The 25406-nt window shown below is 42.7% G+C and overlaps 1 protein-coding gene and 1 non-coding gene across 5 annotated transcripts in view; both read left to right on the top strand.

Annotated features, from left to right (window-relative positions):
- Positions 1–5652: 5652 nt before the first annotated feature.
- The window catches only part of DHTKD1 (dehydrogenase E1 and transketolase domain containing 1), a 62441-nt gene continuing 42687 nt past the window's right edge, over positions 5653–25406 (top strand). For 2 of the 4 annotated variants that reach the window (XR_009356543.1, XM_059184144.1), the window contains exons 1-2: positions 5654–5931; positions 20840–20995. Coding sequence is in view for 3 of the 4 variants with exons in the window: in XM_059184144.1 (XP_059040127.1) it covers positions 5775–5931; positions 20840–20995 (313 nt within the window). In the remaining variant the exon portion in view is untranslated. Of the gene's footprint in view, positions 5932–20839; positions 20996–25406 lie in introns of all 4 variants that reach the window. The other 2 variants (XM_059184146.1, XM_059184145.1) reach the window with 2 other exon arrangements.
- LOC131840044 (U6 spliceosomal RNA) lies at positions 22146–22249 on the top strand. Its single transcript, XR_009357159.1, has one exon. It is a non-coding gene; the product is annotated as a U6 spliceosomal RNA (small nuclear RNA).

Genomic DNA, 25406 nt, shown 5'->3' with positions numbered 1-25406 from the left:
GGAAAAGAATAAATGAAACAAGATGGGATCTGGAGGGAGACAATCCATAAGAGTCTCTTAAACTCACAAAACAAACCGAGGGTTGCCAGCGGGAGGAGGGTAGGGAAAGGGTGGCTGGGTTATGGACATTGGGGAGGGTATGTGATACGGTGAGTGCTGCGAAGTGCATAAACCTGGCTATTCACAGACCTGTACCCCCGGGGCTAATAATACATTATATGTTTATTAAAAAAATTAAAAATTAAAAAAAAAAGGAATCATCTTGCCCTTCTTATATTTGTTTCTTTTCAATTGCTTTCAGCTCAAAATGATCCTTGTGCCAGAGTGGCATATTTTGGGGTGGCATACTCTGAACTCCTTCAGTTGATACCTAGAATATTCAAGATCATCACATCCCAGGAATCATGTTGAGGGTCACTTATCATGATTAAGACCTTGTAATAACATTAACAATATAATAATAATAATTATCATTATTTCTAATATGTATTGAGTATTTACATTATGCCAGTCATTGTTCTAAAGTGTTTGATAGGTAGTTACACCAACCTGATTAGGTAAGCAATATTACAAGTCCCATTTTACAGATAGGGAATGTAAATAAGAGCATGTAAATAACTTGGCCACGATCCCACAGCTAGAAAGTGGTAGCACTATAATTTCAACACTGGGGGCGCCCGGGTGGCTCAGTGGGTTAAGCCTCTGCCTTTGGCTCAGGTCATGTTCTCAGGGTCCTGGGATTGAGCCCCACATTTGATAGGGCTCTCTACTCAGCAGGGAGCCTGCTTCACCGTCTCCCCCACTGCCTGCCTCTCTGCCTACTTGTGATCTCTCTCTCTCTCTCTGTCAAATAAACAAATAAATATATAAAAGAATTTCAACACAAGCAGTCAGCCTCTAAAATCCATACAATCACTGAGCAAATATTTCTGGGATACCTATTTTGTGCACGGCACTCTTCTAAGCACTTAAGATAAATTTGTGAGGAAAACCTGTAGAGATCTTTGTCCTTATGGAGCTTACATATTAGTTAAAGGAGAAAGAGAAAAAATGATAAGCAGATTTTACGGTACATTGGGAAATGATACATGTCATGATAAAAAAAAAATAAGAAAAGTAGAGTAAGGGGGAGCAGAAGTATGAAGGGTGAGGAGGTTAGTTGCAATTTTTAAAAAATATTTTATTTATTTATTTGACAGAAAGAGAGATCACAAGTAGGTAGAGAGGCAGGCAGAGAGAGAGAAGGAAGCAAGCTCCCTGCTGAGCAGAGAGCCCGATGCGGAGCTCGATCCCAGGACCCTAAGATCATGACCTGAGCCAAAGGCAGAGGCTTTAACCCACTGAGCCACCTAGGCGCCCCAGTTAGTTGCAATTTTAAGAATGACATCAGGGAAGACCTTTCTAATTTTCAGTTATAATTTAAAAATATTTTACAAATGTTTACAATTTAAAATATATTATTTTATTTTTTCCCAATGTATGTAATACTTATATAAAATTTATTTTTATTTTAAAGGTTTTATTTTATTTTACTTTGTTTTTAAAGATTTTATTTATTTATTTGACAGAGAGAGATTCAGCATAAGCAGGGGGTGTGGCAGGCAGAGGGAGAGGGAGAAGCAGGCTCCTTGCAGAGCAGGGGAAGCCTAATATGCGACTTGATCCCAGGACTCTGGGATCATGACCTGAGCTGAAGGCAGTGGCTTAACCAAATGAGCCATCCAGGTGCCCAAAGATTTTATTTTTGAGTACTCTCAGCACCCAAAGTGGGGCTTAAGGTCACGACCCTGAAATCAAGAGTCACATGTCACATAAACCAAATAACCATACTCTTATCACCCACAATTTGACAAATACTTTTAAATATTTTTTTAAAAGATTTTATTTATTTATTTGACAGACAGAGATCACAAGCAGGCAGACAGGCAGGCAGAGAGAGGGAGAGGAGGAAGCAGGCTCCCTGCAGAGCAGGGGAAGCCTAATATGCGACTTGATCCCAAGACCCCGAGATCATGACCCAAGCCGAAGGCAGCGGCTTAACCCACTGAGCCACCCAGGCGCCCCTAAATATTTTTGAAATACTAACAGAGACAAACATTTTGAAATATATGTATCAGAATTTTCAGAAGAGCTATAGCACTGTAGAACTCATAAAATCTCCTTCCCCGCCCATTCTTTTCCTCTCCATGCCCCCCAAACAATTTACTGAAATTGATATGCATCTTACCTAATTATATATTTACGCTTTTACTATATATGTACAGATTCATTAAAAACACATAGACTAACTTGGTGTATTTTTAAAATTTGTGTGAATATCATTTCTGTCATTTTCTCTTCTCCACTTTATATACTGGGAAACTACTTGTGTTCTATGCGTACACCTAGTTCATTCCTTTTTAATTTCTATAAAACATTCCATTGTATAAATAAGTAAGGCCTATACTCTCCCCTTCTCCTCTAGTGGCCCAACACATATCCTCTTATTTTTTACATTAAGCTTTTGAATCAAAACCATTTAGAACTTGAATGAAATTTAAAGAACATGTAGACCAGGAGGAAATAGAAAGGCGGTGTCCTCCCAAGGACACATAGCCAGTCAATGGAAAAAGTGGAATTAGAATCTGGTAGTCTGATACCCAGCACAGCACTCGTGCAATTACCACAGCATTACATTTCAATTCTAGAAATCTATATAGAACTATATATAGAACCATCTCTATCTACTTCCATGTCCTATGTAGAAATAAGATAATGGTAGAAAAGAGAACAAAACATTTAAGTTTTCCAGGAATAATAAAATGATTAAACTACATAAGTAGTTTTAAAACAGTGTTAATAATATTGTAATGATTATAATAGTTCTTTTCCCACGATCTGCTATGTATTTTTTTGATTGAATACTCTTATTCAAATTCAGACAACAGCCCTGTGAATCAGATATTAATCTTAGGAAATAAGTCTGACTCAATGTGGAAGAAATATGGCAAGGCAAGGAATGACCCAAGACCAGAAGACCATTTGGGAATCTACTGTGGTCCTCCTGGGGAGAGGTGCTGATGGCCCGGACTAGGTGGTAATGATGGAGAGTGGACAGATTTGAGAGCTATTTTGGATAGACTGTACCTGGTCCAGGGATGGGACCTGTATCATGTTTATTCCCAGTTGCTGACTATATTTTTTCCCATTTCCCTGCCAATGTGAATCCATGCATTAAGGATATACCTCACCTTTTCTCCTTCCACAGCATCATCTGCCAACTTTCTAGATGTTCCTCTTCCTTCACCAGAGGGTTCAACATGTAGCTAAGAGTCTTCCTCTACTTTAATTCCTGGCAATTCCAAGGTGATATGAGTGTTTCTATGGCACATCATCTAAAAATCTGACCTCTCAGTTCTTACCTGAGACATTACCTGATAATATTCTTCATCACTTCACTTTCGCCAATCAACTTTCCTTATCATTATCAAAATTTGCATCACTTCTACAATCATCACAACAAACACCCCATTTTCTTTCTTTCTTTCTTTTTTTTCCAGCACGAAAAGGTGTTTTTATTAAAGCACAGGGACAGGACCAATGGCAGAATGAGCCGCTTCAAATACCCCACTGTCTTTCTACGATCTTCTGTTCTAGCTCAGCTTCTCAGGCACCCCGAGTTTACCTATTCTTCAGCCTCATTGGAATTCACAACCCACTGGCACTTCCCTTCTTTTTTGAGCCCATTCATATATCTTTAGCCTTTTTTTCCCCAGCATAGAGTCCATGATTTTTGTTTGTTTGTTTGTTTTTAATTTCAATTGTTTGCCAACTAGTATCTCAAACGTCTTTGTGTCTTGGCCATTATATCACATCTGCCTGGAAAAATTACAGCCAAGAATGGATCCAGTCATCATACTTCCCACCTTCTCTTTGCCAAGCCAGCTGAGCACTAATGAAGAAAATCACAAAAGAGCAGAAATTGGTATCTCTTTCTATTCATGGTCACCAGCCTCAACTGGATGGCACGCAAAACTTTAGGACAATCTTTCACATTTTACTACTTTCCTCAGTGACAGTTTCCTACTGTCCCCACCTTTTGAACTCTGACTCACCTCCCCACTCCCCAGCACCTTCTCAGATAATTCTTTTGGGGGCAAATTATAGCCTCATACTTCACACAGAAGAAATTCCCTCAAAATTTTACCATTGCATCTACAACTCTGATTGCTTTTGCACCAATTTTCTCTTATTTCCACCTAAAACAATGGAAGATGCATCTCTTCTTTCTAGCATCATCTGTGCTTGGAGCCCATGGCTTCCCATCTCTGCAGGGACTTCATACTCTTGGCTTATTCCTCAATTCCGTATTTTTGATTTAGTACTTTGGGACATCTTTCAAACGTGTTCTGGACTCTTTTGTGTTAAAATTACAAAGAAAAAAATCATAACCATCATAACCTACTTCATCCCTGAAGATTCTGTTCTAGTGTCCTTTCCACTTGGAGGTTTCCCTGATACACCTCTTCGTACTCTACCCCCATTGCCTATGTTTGCAGGGCATATGCCTCTCTGTCCAAGGATCTCTCATACTGTGTGTTGAGTTCAGTCTGCAACTGGACTGGGAACTGATTAGAGGCAGACCCTGTATCTGACTAATCCTTGGAACCTAGCAAAGTGCTCTGTGGGCGTGGGGCTTGAGGGAGTGAGGTGGAGAGCTACCTCTTGGGCCCATAGGTGTAACGTTCTTAGGAGTATGGGGTACTGTTGCATGGCAGACTGGAATGATGGGATGACTGACGAGGGAGGGATTCAGACCCCTTCCATCTCCCACCCCACTGGCAAAGTTAAGGGTGGGTCATAGAATAAAATAGTTTGGGAAATTCTGTCAGAGATAAAGCAACGGAGAATCTCAGTATCTCCACGATGCCTGAAATCTTCCATGCCCAATTTCTTTTCACTTTTATTTTATCCCCTTCTTACAGGCTCCTCCTCTCCTATTTTCTACTTTCTTCCAAATTGTTTCTTTTTTTTTTTTTTTTAAAGATTTTATTTATTTATCAGAGAGAGAGGGGGGGAGAGAGCGAGCACAGGCAGACAGAATGGCAGGCAGAGGCAGAGGGAGAAGCAGGCTCCCCGCTGAGCAAGGAGCCCGATGTGGGACTCGATCCCAGGACGCTGGGATCATGACCTGAGCCGAAAGCAGCTGCTTAACCAACTGAGCCACCCAGGCGTCCCCCAAATTGTTTCTTAAGAAAAAAAAAAGAAACGATACTGATTTTCTGGCTCCTTCATATGACCTTTCCTTCTTGCGTCCCTTGGTCCCCATCCCACTACTTTTTTTTTTTTTTTTTTTTTTTGCATCCTGTAGCTGACTTTCCCCTTCGGTATCGAAACCTATTTCGTGTCTGTACGGTTGCTGTCTGGGGCTTCCAGCAGAGGGGCGGTGGGTGACTCCTCTCGGCGGGAGTCCTTAGAACATACAGAGATGACGAGTTTTGTACGGGAAAGCAGATGACGCTGGGCTCCGCACAGCCTGCTTCGCTCAGCCTCCAGGACCTCAGGAGTCCCCCCGCATCCCCGGGCGAGGCTCCGCCCCGCCGGCTGCTGACCTGGATTGGCTGCCAGGGGCCGGCCCCTGGCCAATCAGGCGCGGGGGCGTTGTCTCGGGGTGGGGCTCCCGCCTCCCGCTTCCCGCTGGGCCACTGCACGGGTTCCAGGAGGCCCAGGGGCGACCCTTGGTTCTCCCGGCGGCTGCTGCCCCTCGTCTTGCGACTCAGGGGTCCGGGCGGGACATGGCCACGGCCACTGTGGCAGCAGCAAGACGAAGCTTCTGCCGAGCCCCTCCGCTCCTCCTCCGGCGTGGTTACCAGACGGAGAAGGGCGTCTATGGCTACCGGCCGAGGAAGCCCGAGAGCCGGGAGCCCCGGGGCGGCCTGGCGCGCCCTCCAGGTCTGGGATAGGGCCGGGATCGTAGATGCAGGGGAAAAAGGGGGCCTCCCCGACAGGCCTGATGTGGGGTGCTGTTGCGGGCGAGGTCGGGCTTCTGGGGTCTGCAAAGTGTGCTCGGGCGGGTGGGGAGTAAGGGGAGGTGAGGAGGCCAAGGAAGGCAGGCGTGGGTGGTGGTGTCAGGGTCATTGTCCAGCCTCCTAGCTGGGGAATCTTGAGATTGAGGTCTCGTAATTGGATCCACGCTTGGGTGATCTTACCAGAGTTCGTGTTCTGACTGGTTTTGTGAGGTCTTGGCCTTTCTGTTCCTTGGATGTAAACTTCTAGAAACTTAGCTCTTTTCGAAGGCGGGGTTGCAGGAATAGAAGAGTTCCAAGATCTCCCAGCTGCTCGAGTTTACTCAAGGAGACATTTCCAGAGCCATCTCTAAGGCTCGTGTGAGCAGAATGTGTGGGGATCACAACTGTATAGCTAGGGTTGAAGAGGTCAAGTTAGTTGGTGATCTGGACCACAGCATGGTATTCGTTTTCTGTCTCCCTGACCTAAGTAGCCTCTTATTTTAATTTCAGAGTTTTAAACTCCTTTTTGAATTTAGAAGTATGTTGCTGGTGGTTTTAGTGAATTAGGAGATGTGAATAACGGTTCTCGAGACCTATCTTTGCATGCTCATGTGCAAGAGACCTATTTTGAGTATTTAGTTTATGCTGAAAAATTGTCTGTTTTATTTTTTTTAATATATTGATTTATTGGAGAGAGAGAGAGAACACCACTGGCGGAGGTGAGTGAGGGGAGGAGCTGAGGGAGAGAAATCTTCTAGCAATCTCCTCCTGAGTGTGACCCGTCACCCGGGCCTCCATGACCCATGAGCTCATGAGTGAGCCACCCAGGTGTCCCAAAGTTGTCTATATTTAATCCTCACAGAGTAGAAGATGAATACAGACTGATTATTTGAGGAAGATCATTTGGCATCTTCAGTCCACTTATCAGGTTAACAATGAAGATCCTCTTCATCATATAAGTACCTAAACTTTGAATCTTATGTTTACATTGGAACCTTGATATTTTGCTCTTGACCTCAGAGGACATTTATAGTGAACCTGATTTCTGTCTCTTGGATGCAGTGAGATTTCTTCAGGGAAAGCATTTGGCCAACTAGATTGTTAATCCCTTGAGGGTAAGACTGTTGTCTTATTTCACTTTGCAAATCAAATGGCAAGAATTTTATTTTTTAAAAATTAAAAAAAAAAGATTTATTTACTTATTTGACAGAGAGAGAGCACAAGCAGGTAGAACAGCAGGCAGGGGGAGAGGGAGAAGCAGGCTTTACGTGAAGGAGAGAGCCCGAGGTGGGACTTGATCCCGGGAATCTGGGATCATGACCTGAGCCGAAGGCAGACACCCAACCAACTGAGCCACCCAGGTGCCCAAATGTTAAGAAGTTTATATGTCAGTTATTCTCGAATGTGTATGTGTATTCAAATCACTTTGAATTGATTTTTAAAAGGCCAGTTCCTGCGGAGCCTGGGTGGGTCAGTCAGTTGGCATCTGACTCTTGATTTTGACTTAGGTCAGGAACTCAGGGTCATGAGATGGAGTCCTGCATGGAACTCCAAGTTCAGCAAAGAGTCTGCTTCTGTCCCACTTCCTCTACCCTTACCCTGGCATGCTCACTTGCTCGCTCTCAAATAAATAAATAAATAAATAAATAAATAAAAAGCCAGTTCCCAAGTATCCTCCCACCCCAGGGTTCTAACTCAGTGGTCTGAGATCTGGTTCAAAAATACAGATTTTTTAATCAGGCATCCCAGGTGATTCTCTAGCAGAAGGTCCACAACCAACTATGGCCAAATACTGTTATAGTCTCAAAGGATGTATGTGTAGGACATGTTTTACAATCTCTTCTTCATTTAAAATCATATTAGTGTGTGCTCTGTGCACAATTACTGTGATCTTGTTAAAGATTTTCTCTCATAATTGGGTCTCTATCTGATTTTTTTTTCCTTTTTTTTTTTTTTTTTTTAGCATTTTACTTTTAAGTAATCTCCACATGCAACGTAGAGCTCGAACCTACAACCCCATGATTAAAAGTTGCATGCCTCATGGACTGAGCCAGCCAGGCACCCCTTTGTTCGATTCTTAATAACAGCCTGACAACTGAAAACTTGCCTTGGAAAAACCTGGGCCAGTGTTTATTTTGTTTTGAGATTTTATTTTTATTTATTTATTTGAGAGAGACAGGCAGATAGTGACAGAGATAGCAAGAGAGAGCAAAAGCAGGGAGGAGAGGGAGAAGCAGGCTCCTGCTGAGCAGGGAGCCCAATGTGGGGCTCAATCCCAGGATCCTGGGATCATGACCTGAGCTGAAGGCAAATGCTTAACCGACTGAGCCACCCAGGTGCCCCATGGGCCAGTGGTTTTTAACTAGAAGACTACCCAAATTATCTTGGGAGCTTTGGGCTGGTGTTTGAAAAATATCTCTGGGGTTGATTTTTATATACAATCCCTTCCCTCCCTCCTCATAACCAAATTGCCCCCCCCCCCATGAATTTGCTGTGCTTTGAGGTGCTTGGTGACCTTTGAAAGGTCGGTATTGAGTTAGAACTGCAGGCCAAGGGTGGCCTCTTGTGGTATTGGGAGGCAAGAATGAAATCAGTGCCTGGAAACAATTGTTGCACAGTTACAAGATCTAGCTTAAGGAATTTTGTTGCTAAGGGCAATAATTTCATTCTTCTTATGTTTTAACTACTTTGAATTTCTGAAAACTGAAAGGCAAGTAGGCCACCCTGTAACTTTCTTCAAACTTACCATTGCACGCAGATCTTTGACAGGCTTTTCTTCTCTGTGTTTTAGAACTTACTCTATTATTTTGCAGTGACTCGGTTTGTAGATCACTATCTCCTCCTAGGCTGGGTATGAGAAAGGCCGGGGAGAGTTGGGTCTGTCACTTGGAGTAGCATCTCTCTGGCCAGAACTTGGTCAGCATGTATCTGCAAAGGAGACTGAAAAGCGTAATTTTTTTTGGAAAGCACAGTTTTTAAAAAAAAATTTATTTGTCAGAGACAGAGAGAGCGAGAGTGAGCACAACTAAGGGGAGCAGTAGGTAGAACAGGCAGAGGGAGAAACAGGCTCTCCACTGAGCAAGGAGTCTGAAGTGGGACTTGATCCCAGGATCCTGGGATCATGATCTGAGCCAAAGGCAGATGCTTAACTGACTGAGCCTCTGAGGCATCCTTTTTTTTTCTTCTTCCCGATTTTGTTGTTGTTTTTAGATTTAATTTATTTGTCAGAGAGAGAGAGGAAAAACAAAACAAAACAAAACATCACAAGCAGGCAAGCACGGGAGCAGCAGGTAGAGGGAAAATCAGGTTCCCTGCTGAGCAGGATAACCCATGCAGGACTCAGTCCTAGAACCATGGGATCATGACCTTCGAGAACACAGGCACTTAACCGACTGAGCCACCCAGGCGTTCCTGGAAAGCATAATTTTTATTCAGGTTGGCCAAGTACCAACTAAAAATTCTGTGGAGAAAATATTGAAAAATACTTAGTAATCACTGCACTCCCAAGCTTTTCTTCCCATACAAAGAATGTGTCCACCTCCTTTCCCCTCTGTTCCGTCCTTGAATCCATCTCAAAGTCCCTTATCTCCAGAGAATGTACAGCCCTCCCTGTCCGGGCTGATGGTGGCTTCTGCTCTGGAGTTTTATGAACTGCCACACACCCCATACTGACACATCCAGTATACAAAGAAAACTCTCATCTGGAAAAGGAAAGAATGAGGAACAACAAAGGGCCCTATTCAAACCAGTTATCAAATCCTGTTGGGAGAGGAATGATAAAAGCTCTCGGATGTGGCTGTGTAGTAAGTTCCCTACATTCCCCTGGCTTCACCTTCTCTCTTTCACCCGTTGTCTTCTGTGGAAGTCTCCGACATGGGCGGCGGGGGTGTGCCCTCCTTGGGGGCTGCAGACCTTCCACAGCCTACTTTTTTTTTTTTTTTTTAAGATTTTATTTATTTATTTGACAGAGAGAGATCAGAGAGAGATCAAATAGGCAGAGAGGCAGGCAGAGAGAGAGAGGAGGAAGCAGGCTCCCTGCTGAGCAAAGAGCCCGATGCGGGGGGACTGGATCCCAGGACCCTGAGATCATGACCTGAGCCGAAGGCAGTAGCTTAACCCACCGAGCCACCCAGGCGCCCCACACAGCCTACTTTATTTTGGTAAGGTTAGGAGCCTGAGAATTGCTTTAGTGGGTCATCAATTACAGGTGTTTTTTATGACCAGAATCGGAATTTGTTGGCAGTACAGTTTTCTTTCTTTCTTTCTTTCTTTCTTTCTTTCTTTCTTTCTTTCTTTCTTTTTCTTTCCTTCTTTCTTTCTTTTTTTAAAGTTCATTTGTTTATGTGAGGGGGGGGTGGTCAGAGGGAGAGGAGGAGCCTATGCAGGATTTCCTCCCAGGACCCTGAGATCATGACCTGAGCAGGGATCAAGAGCCAGTTGCTCATAAGCCACTCAGGTACCCAACAGTACAGTTCTTTTAGAACAGTCATAGGTCTGCAGTCTTTTTGCCTGTGGTCATTCCATGAGCAAATTGCCTTCAGTCAAAGATCTTATCTAGATCTATTTTTTAAGCTTGAAACCTCTGGTTTTTTATTTACTGCTTCTGTGCCCTACCTACTTAGCTCCCTAAACTTAATGGTGCTTACCTTGAGACCATCTAAAAATAGTAGCGGAAAGCAACACCCTTTATTGGACCTTGTAGGCTTAGCTGGCTCCCACTGTCTCATAGTAAATGCTTTCTAGAAGGTACTTGATGGAGGGTTTGTCTGTTTTTTACCTCCTGCTAAGGCAGCCTCTTCTGAAACACCTTTTCTTCACTTTCCTTTCTTTCTGGTTTTTTGTTTTGTTTTGTTTTTAAGATTTTTATTTGTTTATTTGAGAGAGAGAGAGAGAGAGAACAAGGGGTTGGGGGGGTGGGAGGAGGAGCCGAGGGAGAGGCAGACTTCCCACTTAGCAGGGAGCCCCACATGGGGCTCCATCCAAAGACCCCAGGATCGTGGCCTGAACCAAAGGCAGACCCTCGGTTAACTGACTGAGCCACTCAGGTGCCCCCACTTCTCTTGCCCCACCCTGAACCACCTTTTCTGAGTGCTTCTAATTCTCCAAACTTGCCAGGATCTGCCTTCCAGGTATAGAGTCCTCCCATTAGCAGAGCTGAATTTCCCTCCATCTCTTCTTGTTTGATCCCGCTCGACCTCATCTTTCTCCCAGGGCTTTCCTGAAAGTGAAAAGAAACAGTGATCACACACTACTAAGCTACAGCCCTGTGGACATAAGTCTGCCTGCAGGATATCACAGGTGACAGTTTTCCACGTGTTTTTTCAGGCAGCATAGCACAGTGCCCATTAGCTTTCTAGTCTGAAAGATCTAGTCCTTGGCACCTACTGCCAGACTGCTAAGCCAATGTCATGTGTATTTTGGGCTCTGTTATGATAGCAACCCACCTTGGGTACCAGATTGTATATTAGATAGGGTAAGTTCAGGGGCTGTGTCAGAGACCTGGAATAACAGTGATTTTTTTTTTTTTTTTTTTTTTTTTTTGACAGAGAGAGAGAGATCACAAGTAGGCAGAGAGGCAGGCAGAGACAGAGGGGGAAGCAGGCTCCCTGCTGAGCAGAGAGCCCGATGCGGGGCTCGATCCCAGGACACTGAGATCATGACCTGAGCCGAAGGCAGCGGCTTAATCCACTGAGCCACCCAGGCACCCCATGGAATAACAGTGATTTAAGTAAGATGAGTCGAGGTCCGAGCTGGTATGACAGTTCTGCTCTGCAAAGCCCTAGGGGATTTAGGCTCCTTCTGTGTTGTTTCTTCATCATCCTGTGGGTACTGCTCTCCACTCTGGTCCAGGATGGGTAACCATTGCATCCACAGTCTGGCCAGCAGGGTGGAGGAAAGGGGGAAGGGAAAGGGAACACCTCTCCCTTTAAGGACAAGACCCAGAAGGTGCAACCATCACTGCTCCTACCTTCTCACTTGTCAGAACTTAGTTACGTGGCCAGCTGGCTGCCTTGGAGGCCGGGACATATATCTTTGCTCTGGGAAGCTGTATGTTCGATTATGTATTACTATGAAAGAGAAGGGAAAATGGATGTCGGGAGTCGTGGGAGTCTCTGCTACACACGAATTGTAAAAATCCAGGGCAAGCAACCCAATTTCAACTTTTTCAGCTCATACTTAATATCAGATTTTGAGCACTGTGTTTCCTAAAGCCTTGCCTTCTTTCTATTTTCACTATTGGGATCCTAGTCCAGGCCTTTAATTCTCATCTGCTGCACAAAAATAGTTAATTCAGGTCATCTTATCCAAGGCCCGTGGATCTCTACGAAAAAGTTTCAGAGGGTCTGTAGACTTTGCATGACTCTGTGTGTGTCTATTTTTAGGCAAAGAGCCTGTAGCTTTCATTGAATTCTCAAAGAGATGCATGACTTCAAAAAGATAAAACTGGTAGGCCTCACTGGTATTAAAATGTATAGCCTAGTTCCTGTCTGGCTTAGTCCAATCTTTCTGAAACGTTGGTTTCATTGAGTCATTTTCTTTTCTTTTTTTAAAAGGGCTTTATTTATTTATTTGTTAGAGAGAGACACAATGAGAGAGGGAACACAGCAGGGGGAGTGGGAGAAGGAGAAGCAGGCTTCCCATTGAGCGGGGAGCCCCATGCAGGGCTTGACCCCAGGACCCTGGGGTCATGATCCGAGTCGAAGGTAGGCTCATGACTGAGCCACGCAGGCACCCAAGTCATTTTCTTAACTCAGATGTCCAAAGGCTCTACTTTGCCTCTCAGAGTAAAATACAGATTCTTTTGCTAGATACTCAGTGCCCTTCTCCCTTCTTTCTTACCTTTCTCCAACATGAATTTCCCCATGTTCTAGCTCTTATCCTGTATGCCTTTCCACTTCTTACCATCTCCATTCACATCTCCTCTGTGACATCTGTCTATACAACTCCAGCCTGTCCTAATCTGAGCTCCTTCAGCTCTCAGTATGGGACCTCTTGAACTCTGCGGAACATTTTATGACTGTGTGTATTTGTGTAGGGACCATCCTCTCACATTGTAAGATCCTGCCTGGTGAAGACCTTATCTTACCTTATCTCAGCTCCACAGTTCACTGAATACTTATTAAATGATAAAATCCTATAGAGAAATGGAATTTATTTGTAATATTTAGTGCATTTGAATTTTGCATGTACCCCCATCACACCAAGTATCAAGAAAGGAAGCACTGTATACATTGGGTAATAGATGATATTACTATGTTTTAGAAAAAGTAATAATTTCTTTTTGACTGATGAGCACAATGAAGACTTGCTGTGTTTTTTCTTAAGTTCCATTTAAGTGTGTGCTCATGGTCAGTTCTATGAATTAGAACAGGAGTGCTTAATGCCTGCCAGTTGTCTTAAAAGGTACCATCTTGGTTGAGAGGAAGGATTGAGTTAGTGGATCATGTACACAACTTTTTGGTGTTGACAGACTTAATCAAAGGGAAAGGCCCTCCTGAAGTCAAAGGTGACGTAGTGAAATGGGAGGAGGTATGATCAAAGTTAGGGCGCCTCCTTTTTCCTCTTTGCCCTTCTGTCATCAGCCTTCTTTCTTCAAATATTTATCCTGGCTGAAAATCCGTGCCTGCGTAGGATGACTGCATCATTTGCTAAGACTTCTATTACATGGAGGCTTTAAGGAGGTATTGAATTTGCTTCTAGTAACCTCTTAGATGGCAGTGGTTTCACGAGTTAAAATTTGACCTGTGGTGAGTGTTCTTTGTATCTGGCTCTTAGTAACAGCTTGTACTTTAACCTCTGTAAACCTCAGTTTGGGTAAGCTTGAATTTATTGAACAACAATCCCAGTTGAAAATGGAAGAGTGCTGATTCATGAGTATAAATTTAATGATGGAAGGTTTGGATTACAAAAAATGGAGGAATTTAGGAACAAGCAGAAGATGGGAGCCTTAGGATTCCAAACAGCATTTGAGTGGTTACTGACTTTGGCATTGAGCTTTAATAGTTGGAGTGAGGTTGTGAGTATGTTGCATATGAGAAATAATGGGAGCCTTTACTGGAGTTATGGGAAAAGCAGTTGAAGAAAATCTTATTGCATTAGAGAGTTTTAAAATTCTCCATAATTCTGGAGTAAGAAATGCAGACCAAAAAAGGCTAATGGCATTAGCTCTTTTACTTTTTTTTTTTTTTTAATGTCTCAATGATGTCCAGTTCTCTCATCCCTCTCGCTGTAGGCTCTGGACTTCCCTTTTCACTTTTTGTTGTAGTATAATGGATAAAAGACTGGGTAGAAGTCAAATATGCTTGGGTTCGAATTCTACTTTTTGTGTGACATTCTGCAAGTCACTTAACCTCTTTGAGCCTCAGTTTACTCTTCTGCAGCTAAGGATACCTATTTCAGGGTTGTAAGAGTTAGGTAAGATGCTGTGTGTGAAACACTGAACACGATGTGTAGCAAAAGTTAATTCTTGGGATGCCTGTGTGGCTCAGTCGGGTAAGCATCTGCCTTCACCTCAGGTCATGAACCCAGGGTCCTGGGATTAAGCCCCATATCAGACTTCCCTGGTAGGCAAGGAGTCTCCTTCTCTTCCTCCTCTACCCCTCTCCCTACCTGTGTGCACATGTGCACACCCCTGTATGTACATGTGTGTACACTCTCTATCAAATAAATAAATAAAATCATTTTTTTTAAAGTTATTTTTTACTACCATTTACTATCAGTCAGTGACCCTTACTTTAGGAAAGGATTGGGAGAAAAACAGGAAGGACCAGAACAAGGGTTTTTTGTTTAATCTGTTTTTTTATTTTTTTTTTAAGAACGAAATATATGGCAAAATAAATTTATCTAATAAACATATTGTGTTTGAGATGGAACGAGAGAGGATGGTATAAAATGAACTCAGTTGCAGACCAGTCAGAGTTTGCTGTAGAGAATACAATATTCTGGTACTTGTGGTTTTAATGTGGTTATCTACAACGTTCCTGAGCTGAAGCTGGGAGGCAGCCATCGCATTTTCCTGGGGTTCAGAGGGACTCCAGTTACGAAATTCTCTTTCTTGGAGTCTTCAGTCATTTTATCCAACGTTCCCACTTGCTATAAGCATATGCTGCCTTGAGTGGAAGAAGATTATTGGATCTGATCTAGATATTTTGGGGGAGGCTATTTATGACCAGATGATGAGAAAGAACTCTACTGACTTTAAGGTTAAGGACTAAGTTTAGTTTATCTGCCTGTGTACTTCATGATGGTTAATATGAACCCTTTCTTCCTGAAAATCAAACTCTTTAGCGCCCCCACTGTGCTTGCTTATGGGGGAGAATAAAGTCATTGATGTAGATATCCCTGTCATTATTCTTTTTTTCACACCCCTGTTAGGTTCTTTTGGTCCCAATCAACAGAAACCAGTTGTGGCTATCTAACCCAAAGAGGGGACTTTATTTGAAAGATACAAGGGTATCTCCCAGAACCAAAGGGTATGTGTAGTAACCAAGACTCTGTTGGGGGCGGGGAGGAAGAAGACCAGAACTAACTTTGGGATAATTGGCAAAGGCTGTGGGTGGGCCTACAAGGCACACCTGTTAGTGTACTCGCTCCTTTGCCACCCATATTGCGTGTTGGGTGTCCTTGAGACCACGCCCACATTTAGAGATTCACCAGAAAGACTTAGGGCATTCAGCCTAATAGTTCTACTCTCGGCTCAGTTTATCACAGTGATGTAATAAGGATACACAGTGGGATCATAATGGGAAAAAGCACAGGACAAGGCATTTCTGGAGGCGCCTTTGTGTAGGCTTTCTGATGCTCTCTCCCCCATGAGGGGTGATGCAGAATGCACACCTCTTTGACCACACAGTAATAGACGTGTGACGTAGCTAACCTGGAAGTCAATCAGAAACTCGGCACCCGGGGTTTTTATTGGCAGATGTTCATGTAAGCATCCTCTGCATGTGCTCAGATTCCAGACTTCCAGAAGGAAAACAAGTATTCAGCATAAACCATGTTGTTTGCACAAACAGGCCTAGTGAACCACCCGTATCTTCCAATCCCAAATCATAAATCCTGGAAAGATTAAATCGGACCCACCCAACTATGGTGTCCCGGGAATCTGTTAATTGGGAGGGAGACAGAAGGGCATGAGGTAGACTTGGCCTCAGGAACCCACTTCCTGAAATGGGGGGATGCAGTTCTCAGAAAAGAGGGCCTCGAAGTAAGGAATAAGGATCCACAGCAGTTCTAGGTTGAGAGCTCCGGAAAACTTCTATCACAAGGGTTCTGTGACTTTTATGATATGCTGACTCTTAGGACTTCATTCAGTTCATAACAAATGTTTTTTGAGCATCTACTGTGTGCCAGTCTCTTGAGCCAGAAACCTGCCTTCAATATCTTCCCTTTCGTTTTGAAGAGGTGTTGTGTATATGTGCTCTTGTTTTCCCTCTTCTCTCTGGCTTCTTGAGGATTTAAACATCAAATTACATTCTTCTGAACTTCTATAGATATCCTGAGGACTAAGTTCTTTGCCTAACATAAAGACATTTATTTCTTTTACAGTAATCTCTTGGTTTATTTGTACAGTGCTAGGAAGTTATTTTTATGAGAAATATATGTATTCAGTTGCCATGCTCTCATTTGCTACAAAAATAATACAGGTGAAACAGTTTTATCCAGTGCATTTGAAGCTAGAACCTGTTAATTTCATGTAAGTTAATTTCAAAAAAGGTTATTAATGCAAGGAGTATGATAAAGAAAGGAGAGATGTTTTAAGTATTTTAACAAGTATGTTTATTTTTGTTTTTATATTTGCAAATCTTTAAAATTAAGAGCACTTATGGAAGTAATCTGAATACAATGTCTGTCTAGATTTTTATGATTTCCCCTCTAATATTTTACTTTTGCCCAAAGCAACAGCCATAGGAACAAATAGAACCAATTTGTACAAGCATGAAGTACATGGGTGGGGACAGGTGTGCCAGGCGCGCTGGAGAAAACCTCCTTATCAAAAGCTTTCAGGGGCGCCTGGCTGGCTTGGTCAGTTAAGTGTCTGCCTTCAGCTCTGGTTATGGTCTCAGGGTTCTGGGATCAAGCCCCACATCCAGCTCCCTGCTCAGCGGAGAACCTACTTCTTCTCTCTCTGCCTGCTGCTCTCCCCTGCTTGTGCTCTCTCTCTCTCTCTCTGTCTCTGTCAAAATAAATAAATAAAGCCTTAAAAAAAAAGCTTTCAGAGTACAAGAGGCAATAAGTCAGTTAAATGGGTACAATTTAAAGAGCTCTATACATGTTCATTGTGGAAAACTCAGCAAATATGATAAGGAAAAACCAAAAATCAGGAATTTTAATATAGGATAATCCCTAAATTTTTGGTCCATTTCCTTGACATATATGAAATATGTATACACACATACATATATGTGAAATATATTGATACTAATATTATGCTATATAGACTATAGACTACATGCTGAAATATGCATTATGTACTGTACACATTTTAATGAAGAGCAGGCTCATGCTATATATAGTTTATAGTCTTTTTTATCTACATGTACTGACACTTTTCCCTTAAGCTTCTCCTATAACATTGTTTTGTAATGGCTATTAGCAAATGGAGATTAGTTGAAAATACTATGGCGTGTCCCTCAAAGGACTGGGGGTTTGCAGAGTTAGAACCCTAACAGTTCGGGAATGTAATAAGGATAGGGGATTGTCCTTGAGGCACAAGGAGGCTTTGACTCCCACCTTCAATACCTGAGGGGTGGATGTGGGATGAGTAACTTCACCTCCCCCTGTCCTCTGGTGGGGGGGAAGCAGGTTCCAGTTAGGACAGGGGTATAAGGAATGTTTAAAGAAGAGGGTAAGAATGCAGAGAGGTTTGTTAATCATGGAGCAGAATTCCAGAGGTCACAATGGAAAGATCTGGGAGGCAGAGGGAAAGGATACGGGATTGGGTCCCCAGAAGAAACCAGAACAATGGTAGGAGGGTTTGAGAGAAAACAGATTCTGGGGGTGGATGTAGGATAAGTGTAGAGGTGCGGAGGGGAGGGGATCTCTTTGGCTCTGCCAGAAACGCAGTGTCTGCATGTTCTTGTGCCAACACCACACCCCAGCTGTAGAGTAGCATGAAAAGCCTGGCGAGCAGTTAGAAATCGGAGCATTGACCTCCGGCAGGTGACCTAGGTTCGCTAAGAGAATGTTTTCAACGTGGCTACTGATTTACTACTGGACTTGTCCCGATAGAGATGTAGTTTTTTGTACATTACTAGAAGCTGCAGAAAGTGCAGGAGATCACCCTGCTCAGAGCAGACTTGCAGAGCACTAATATTATAGAGATGGGCAAAGAAGGAGCTCCCCCAAAATGACTGAGGTTGAGTAGCCGGTGAGCAGGGAGGAAAGCTGGGATCTTGCAATGCCACAGAAGCCCAGGGAAGAATGTGGGCTTTTTTGTTGTGTTGTGTTTTGTTTTGTTTTCTTCGGGCAGGAAGGAAGAATTTTTTTTTTTTAAGATTTTATTTATTTATTTGACAGAGATCACAAGTAGGCAGAGAGGCAGGCAGAGAGAGAGGGGGAAGCTCCCTGCTGAGCAGAGAGCCCGAGGTGGGTCTCGATCCCAGAACCTTGAGATCATGACCTGAGCTGAAGGCAGAGGCTTAATGCACAGAGCTACCGAGGTGCCTCAAGAATGTGTTTTTAAGGCGTGGCCAATGGGAACAATGCTTTAGACATGGTCTATCTGGATTTTAGCCATGGATCTGAAGGTTTCCTACGTTGTAACATCAATTGAGAACTTCAGTAGGGTTCAGGGTAGAGCCCTACAGCAATTCATGTGGCTACCCTCCAGACTGAAATCAATTCATTTCTGGGATTGTTTAATTCCTTTACTAATTTATTAGACATAATATGGAACCTCCTAACTGTTGTTTTAGTGCAAACATGTCTTTTACATGTTCATTTCATCTCTGTTCTTTCCTGTGAGCCTATAGCAGGAGGTACATTTTGCAGTTCTCTGACTACAAACCCAAGCAACATGTGTAGCTCACTACATGACAATAAAGGTTCATGAAATAGTCACTAGATGTTTCAAAATATGTTTCAAAATATGCTAACAATTTTCTCTGGGTTCTAAGAAGAAAAACACAAACTGAAAAAAATGCTCAGAAAATGTGTGCCCTTAAGAGTAGATCTGCTCATCTTTAGGGATTTGCGCTCAGTTTGTAAGGCTGCCTTGATGAACTGAAGGTGAACTGAGTGTGGGCATGTAGGATTTTTTTTTTTCTTCAAATTTGGGAAGAACTTTTAGGTGGAAAAGGGGAAGAAAAGCAGTTTTTGGCTCAATAGAAAATCACCAATTGAATTCATTGAGAGAGAATGCCTCTCTTCCAAGCAGAGACTAAGGAACCACTCATTTAGGGCTTTATAAAGGGTTTTTTTTTTTTAAATTATGTGAGTGAAAGAATAATTTTAAAGATCTTTTTCTAGATCTAGTAAGAGTTCATGAGTCTATGAAATAACTATGAAATAACTGTACCAAGAGCCTTTTAGAAATAGAGAAAGAAATGTATTTGTAGTTCCATTTCTTTTTTTAAATGTCAAATACATAGTTTTAAAGATTTTTTATTTATTTATTTGACAGAGAGAAATCACAAATAGATGGAGAGGCAGGCAGAGAGAGAGAGAGGGAAGCAGGCTCCCTGCTGAGCAGAGAGCCCGATGCGGGACTCGATCACAGGACCTGAGATCATGACCTGAGCCGAAGGCAGTGGCTTAACCCACTGAGCCACCCAGGCGCCCCTCAAATACATAGTTTTAAAGATTTTGTTTATTTATTTGCCAGAGAGAGAACAAGAGAGAGAGTGAGAGAGTATGAGTGCACAAGCAGGGGGAATGGCAGGTGGCGGGAGAGGAAGAAGCAGGTTCTCCACCGAGCAGAGAGCCTGATGCTGTACTCATCCCAGGACCCTGAGATCACTGACTGAGCTGAAGGCAGATGCTTAACTGACTGAGCCACCCAGGTGTCCCTTTTTATGTCAAAAAAATTTTTAAAGATTTTTATTTATTTATTTGACAGAGAAAAAAGCAAGAGGGAATACAAGCAGGGGGCGTGGGAGAGGGAGAAGCAGGCTTCCCACTGAGCAGGGAGCCTGATGTGGGGCTCGATCCCAGGATCCCCCAGAATCATGACCTAAGCTGAAGGCAGACACTTAATGACTAAGCCACCTGGGCACCGTATGCCAAATACTTAAAAATCTCAAATAATAAGTAAAAGAATTGTAATTATCCAGAATTTCAGCATTTTAACAATTCTTTTCAATATGGGGTGTTTCCTTTTACGATCTATAGACAGGCATAGTTATTTGTACATATGTGCACTCAGTTCTCTCTCTTTTCCACTAGTGGCTTTAGCACTCACGAGATAAATTTAAGTATATGTGCTGCCGAAGCGAGCACACACGAGATAAATTTAAGGAGATAAGTGTGTTTTCCTGGATTCTGTAGTCTTTAATCCTGAGATATAGTGGTAGGAGCAACACGTTTAAAAAGTCTAAGCCAGGGGTGCCTGGGTGGCTCAGTGGGTTGGGCCTCTGCCTTCGGCTCAGGTCATGATCCCAGGGTCCTGGGAGCCCCACATCGGGCTCTCTGCTCAGCGGGGTGGGGGGGGCTGTTCCCCTCCTCTCTCTCTGCCTGCCTCTCTGCCTGCTTGTGATTTCTGTCAAATAAACAAATAAAATCTTTAAAAAAAAAAAAAAAGTCTAAGCCAGCAAGGACTTCTTTGAAAAAAACTGATTTTTTTTTTTTTTTTTTTTTTTTTTTGTGGGGATTTCCTAAATTGTTTGTACTGTTTTCTTTCCCCCTTGAATCAGTTGATCATGGTCTTGCCAGATTGGTGACAGTATACTGTGAACATGGTCATAAAGCTGCCAAAATCAACCCTCTCTTCAGTGGACAAGCCTTGCAGGAGAATGTGCCTGAGATCCAAGCTCTTGTACAGACCCTTCAGGGACCTTTTAATACCACAGGTAAAGCCCATTGACACTAGACGTCCATGTGTCAACTCACTGCCAACAGGTGGGAGGGCTCCTTTCTTGGTTCTTGGAGAATACACATGCCCCCTGGAGCTGCGGCTTCCAGTCGACAGTGAGGAGCATGTTCAAGCCCTGTCTATGAGAACCTCTCTGGAGGTTCTAGAATAGTCTTTCCATTGGGCCCATTTCCTCTGAGTTTAAAAACATACTCACCAAAGAAGACATATAAGTAGCCAACAGGTAGATGGGAAGGTATTCAGCATCAGTCGTCATTAGGGAAATGCAAATCAAAACCACAATGAGATAGTATCAGCTCACGCTTATTAGAATGGCTATTTAATAAAGACACACAATAATAAGTGTTCTTAAGGATGTGGAGAAAAGGAAACTCTTGGGTACTGTTGGTGGGAATGCAGGTAGGAACAGCTACTGTGGAAAACAATGTAAAGGTTCCTTGAAAAACTAAAAGTAGAGTTACCCTATGATTCGATAATCCCACTTCTGAGTGTTTATCCAGAGGACTTGAAATCAGGATCTTGAAGAGTTATCTGTATTCTCATGTTTATTGTGGCATTATTAGAATAGCCAAAATATGGAAACCACCGAAATGTCCATCAGTGGCTGAATGAATAAAGAAATGCATTGGAGGAGCACCTGGCTGGCTCAGGTGGCAGAGCATACAACTCTTCTCTTGGAGATGTGAGTTCAAGCCCCACGTTGGGTGTAGAGCCAGCTTAAAAAAAAAAAATAGTGCAGTATATGCACAAAATGGAATATTATTCCTCCTTAAAAAGAAGGAAATCCTGCCATTTGTGACAACATTGATGAACCTTGAGGGGATTATACTAAGTGGAATAAAATAAATCATTGAAGGATAGATACTACATGAACCCACTATATGAGGAATCTAAAATAGTCAAACTCGTGCTAGCTTCAGCAGCAGATATTTAAATTGTAATGATACAGGGCGCCTGGGTGGCTCAGTGGGTTAAGCCGCTGCCTTCAGCTCGGGTCATGATCTCAGGGTCCTGGGATCGAGTCCCGCATCGGGCTCTCTGCTCGCCAGGGAGCCTGCTTCCCTCTCTCTCTCTGCCTGCCTCTCCATCTACTTGTGATTTCTCTCTGTCAAATAAATAAATAAAATCTTAAAATAAATAAATAAATAAATAAATTGTAATGATACAGAGAGGATTAGCTGGGTCCCTGCACAAGGAGAGCATGCAAATTCATGAAGCCTTCCAATATTTAAGGAAAATAACGAAATAAAATAGACTCCTAGTAGAATGATGGTTCCCAGGGTTTGGGGAGAGATGGAAAAGGGAAGGTGTGGGTTAAAAGGTATAAAATTTCAGTTATGAAAAATAATAAGTTCTGGAGATCTTCTATACAACACAGGGCCTATAGTTAACAATACTATATTGTATACTTAAAACTTTGGTAAGAAAACAGATCTTATGGTCAGTGCTCTTTCCAGAAAAGAAAACAAATTACTTTAAAAATGAATAAAAAATTGCAAGCCCTGAAATAATAATAAAAAAATGTCAGACTCCCATTATGTGCCAGACACTTTATATCCATTATGTCAGTTAATTCTCATCCTCTCTAAAGAAGTTACTGCCGTCTTTACTTTATGGTTAGGAAAAGAGACACTCAGAGAACTTAAGTAGCCAGTAGTGAAAAAATGGCAGAGGTGAGGTGACAACCCACGTCACCTTCCATTTCTGTAGCCTGAACTTTTTCTGGCCTTTTTCCTTGCCCAGTTGGGAATGCATAACCCGTCAGGATCCTGGGCTCATGTCATGTCATATTTTTATTTTATTTTATATTTTATATTTATATTTTTATTATTATTAGATATATATTTATTAATATATGATATATTGTTTGTTTCAGGGCACAGGTCTGTGATTCATCATTCTTACACACTATATAGCACTTACCATAGCACATACCCTCCCCAGTGTCTATCACTTACCCACCCCATCCCTCCCACCCCCACCACTCCAGCAACCTTCAGTTTGTTTCCCGAGATTAAAAGTCTCTTACGGTTTGGGCGCCTGGGTGGCTCAGTGGGTTGGGCCCCTGCCTTCGGCTCGGGTCATGGTCTCAGGGTCCTGGGATCGAGTCCCGCATCGGGCTCTCTGCTCTGCGGGGAGCCTGCTTCCTCCTCTCTCTCTCTCTGCCTGGCTGTCTGCCTACTTGTGGTCTCTGTCTGTCAAATAAATAAGATCTTTAGGAGAAAAAAAAAGTCTCTTACGGTTTGTCTCCCTCTCTGGTTTTGTCCCATTTCAGTTTTTCCTCTCTTCCCCCATGATCCTCTGCCTTGTTTCTCAAATTCCACATATCAGGGAGATCATATGATAATTGTCTTTCTCTGATTGACTTATTTTGCTTAATATAATACCCTCTAGTTCCATCCATGTCATTGCTTTATCTATTATTTTTAAGGATTTTATTTTTAAGTTATCTCTACACCCAATGTGGGGCTCGAACTCCCAACCCTGAGAATGAGAGTAGCACACTCTCGTGTCATTTTTTTAAAGTTAATCTTGGCCAATGTCAAATTCTGGTCTATGCTTCAGTTAGTAATGTTCTGGTAATAAACCACTCCAAAATGTAGTGACTTTTAGGGCACAACAATTTCATTACCATATAGTTCTAGAATTTGACTAGACTCAGCTAGGTAATTCTCAGTTGGGGGGTCTCTGAGACAAAATCCATGCTCCTATCATAATATAAATGGCCCTTCAGGAGTGGAAAAGCTAACTGTTTTAGTGTCTTATTCTTGCTGAGTCTTCTAACAGATCCCTGATACTGTGTCTACTCATATGTCCATGACTTTGCATGGAGTTCCCGTAGGTCTCTACCTCATCAACCTAGGACATTCCTGTTCATTTTTAAGCATTCAGTAAGCACTGCCTGCTCTGTGAGGCAGACCTGCCCAGAGCTTGCCAAGGTAGTGTTCAGTATTCCATCACCTGTGCTCTCATAGTACTGTGGGCAACTCTCAACAATAGCACAATTACCAAAACTGGTAAAAAACCTTATTTGACTTCAGAACAAAGCTCCCTAAAAAATATTCTTGAGCCCTCCATTCAGCAGTAACCAGAAATATGAAGTTACTTAACAGAAGGTACAGTCTTGTTACTAGGAAAAACCACTTGTTGATATGACATAGTGTTATCATTACTTGTTTATAAATTTTTCTCTATAAGGCTTAAATTTCATTTAGGGAAAAAACCTTTTTCCCCCTCCTTAAGTAAGCTCCAGGCCCACTGTGGGGCTTGAACCCACACCCTTGAGATCAAGAGTTGCATGTTCTCCTGCTTAAGCTAGCCAGGCTCCCTGAAAAAGACCATTTCTCAGCCATGTTTGAACACTCAGTGCCAATATGGCTTCTGGTATATAGTAGGTTCTCCAAACTCGCTCATCAGATGGATGAATCTATGCTTATCTATAGCCACATATTTTTATATCTCTTCTTTTAGAGACATGGGTCTGCATATTTGAAATACATGTAGTTAATAAGAAGAGCAGAAAATGAGAGAAACCCAAAGCCATTTTTTTTTTTTAAGATTTTATTTTTTATTTATTTGTCAGAGAGAGAGCGAGCGAGAGCGAGCACAGGCAGATAGAGTGGAAGGCAGAGTCAGAGGGAGAAGCAGGCTCCCTGCGGAGCAAGGAGCCCGATGCGGGACTCGATCCCAGGACGCTGGGATCATGACCTGAGCCGAAGGCAGCTGCCTAACCAACTGAGCCACCCAGGCGTCCCCCCAAAGCCATTTTTTAAGCTGCATGCTTTTCTGCATTATCACATTTAATGATTTTAGTTTTAAAAAATTTTTTTTTTTTTTTTTTTTAAAGATTTTTATTTATTTATCAGAGAGAGAGGGGGAGAGAGTGAGCACAGGCAGACAGAATGGCAGGCAGAGGCAGAGGGAGAAGCAGGCTCCCTGCTGAGCAAGGAGCCCGATGTGGGACTCGATCCCAGGACGCCGGGATCATGACCTGAGCCGAAGGCAGCTGCTTAACCAACTGAGCCACCCAGGCGTCCCGAGTTTTTAAAAAATTTTTATTGGGGTAAGGTACACATAACTTTTGCCACTTTAACCATTTTAAAAAATTTTATTTTGAGTAATTTCTACAGTCAACGTGGGACTCAAATTTACAACCCCTAGATCAAGAGTCATGCTCTACCCACTGAGCAAACCGAGTGCCCCATCACTTGACCCATTTAAAAGTATACAATTCAACAACACTTGGTACATCCACAATGTTGTGCAACCATCAAGATAGTTCCAGAACATTTTTATCACCCCAAAAAGAAATTTTGTGCCTAGTTAGCAGTTACTCCCCATTTTGCCCTCTCCCCAGCCCCTGGCAACCACTACTCTACTTTCTATTT

This window comes from Mustela lutreola, chromosome 8 (genome assembly GCF_030435805.1).
Source record: "Mustela lutreola isolate mMusLut2 chromosome 8, mMusLut2.pri, whole genome shotgun sequence".
In the NCBI taxonomy this organism is placed as follows: Eukaryota; Metazoa; Chordata; class Mammalia; order Carnivora; family Mustelidae; genus Mustela; species Mustela lutreola.
This window is presented reverse-complemented; position numbering and strand designations above follow the sequence as displayed.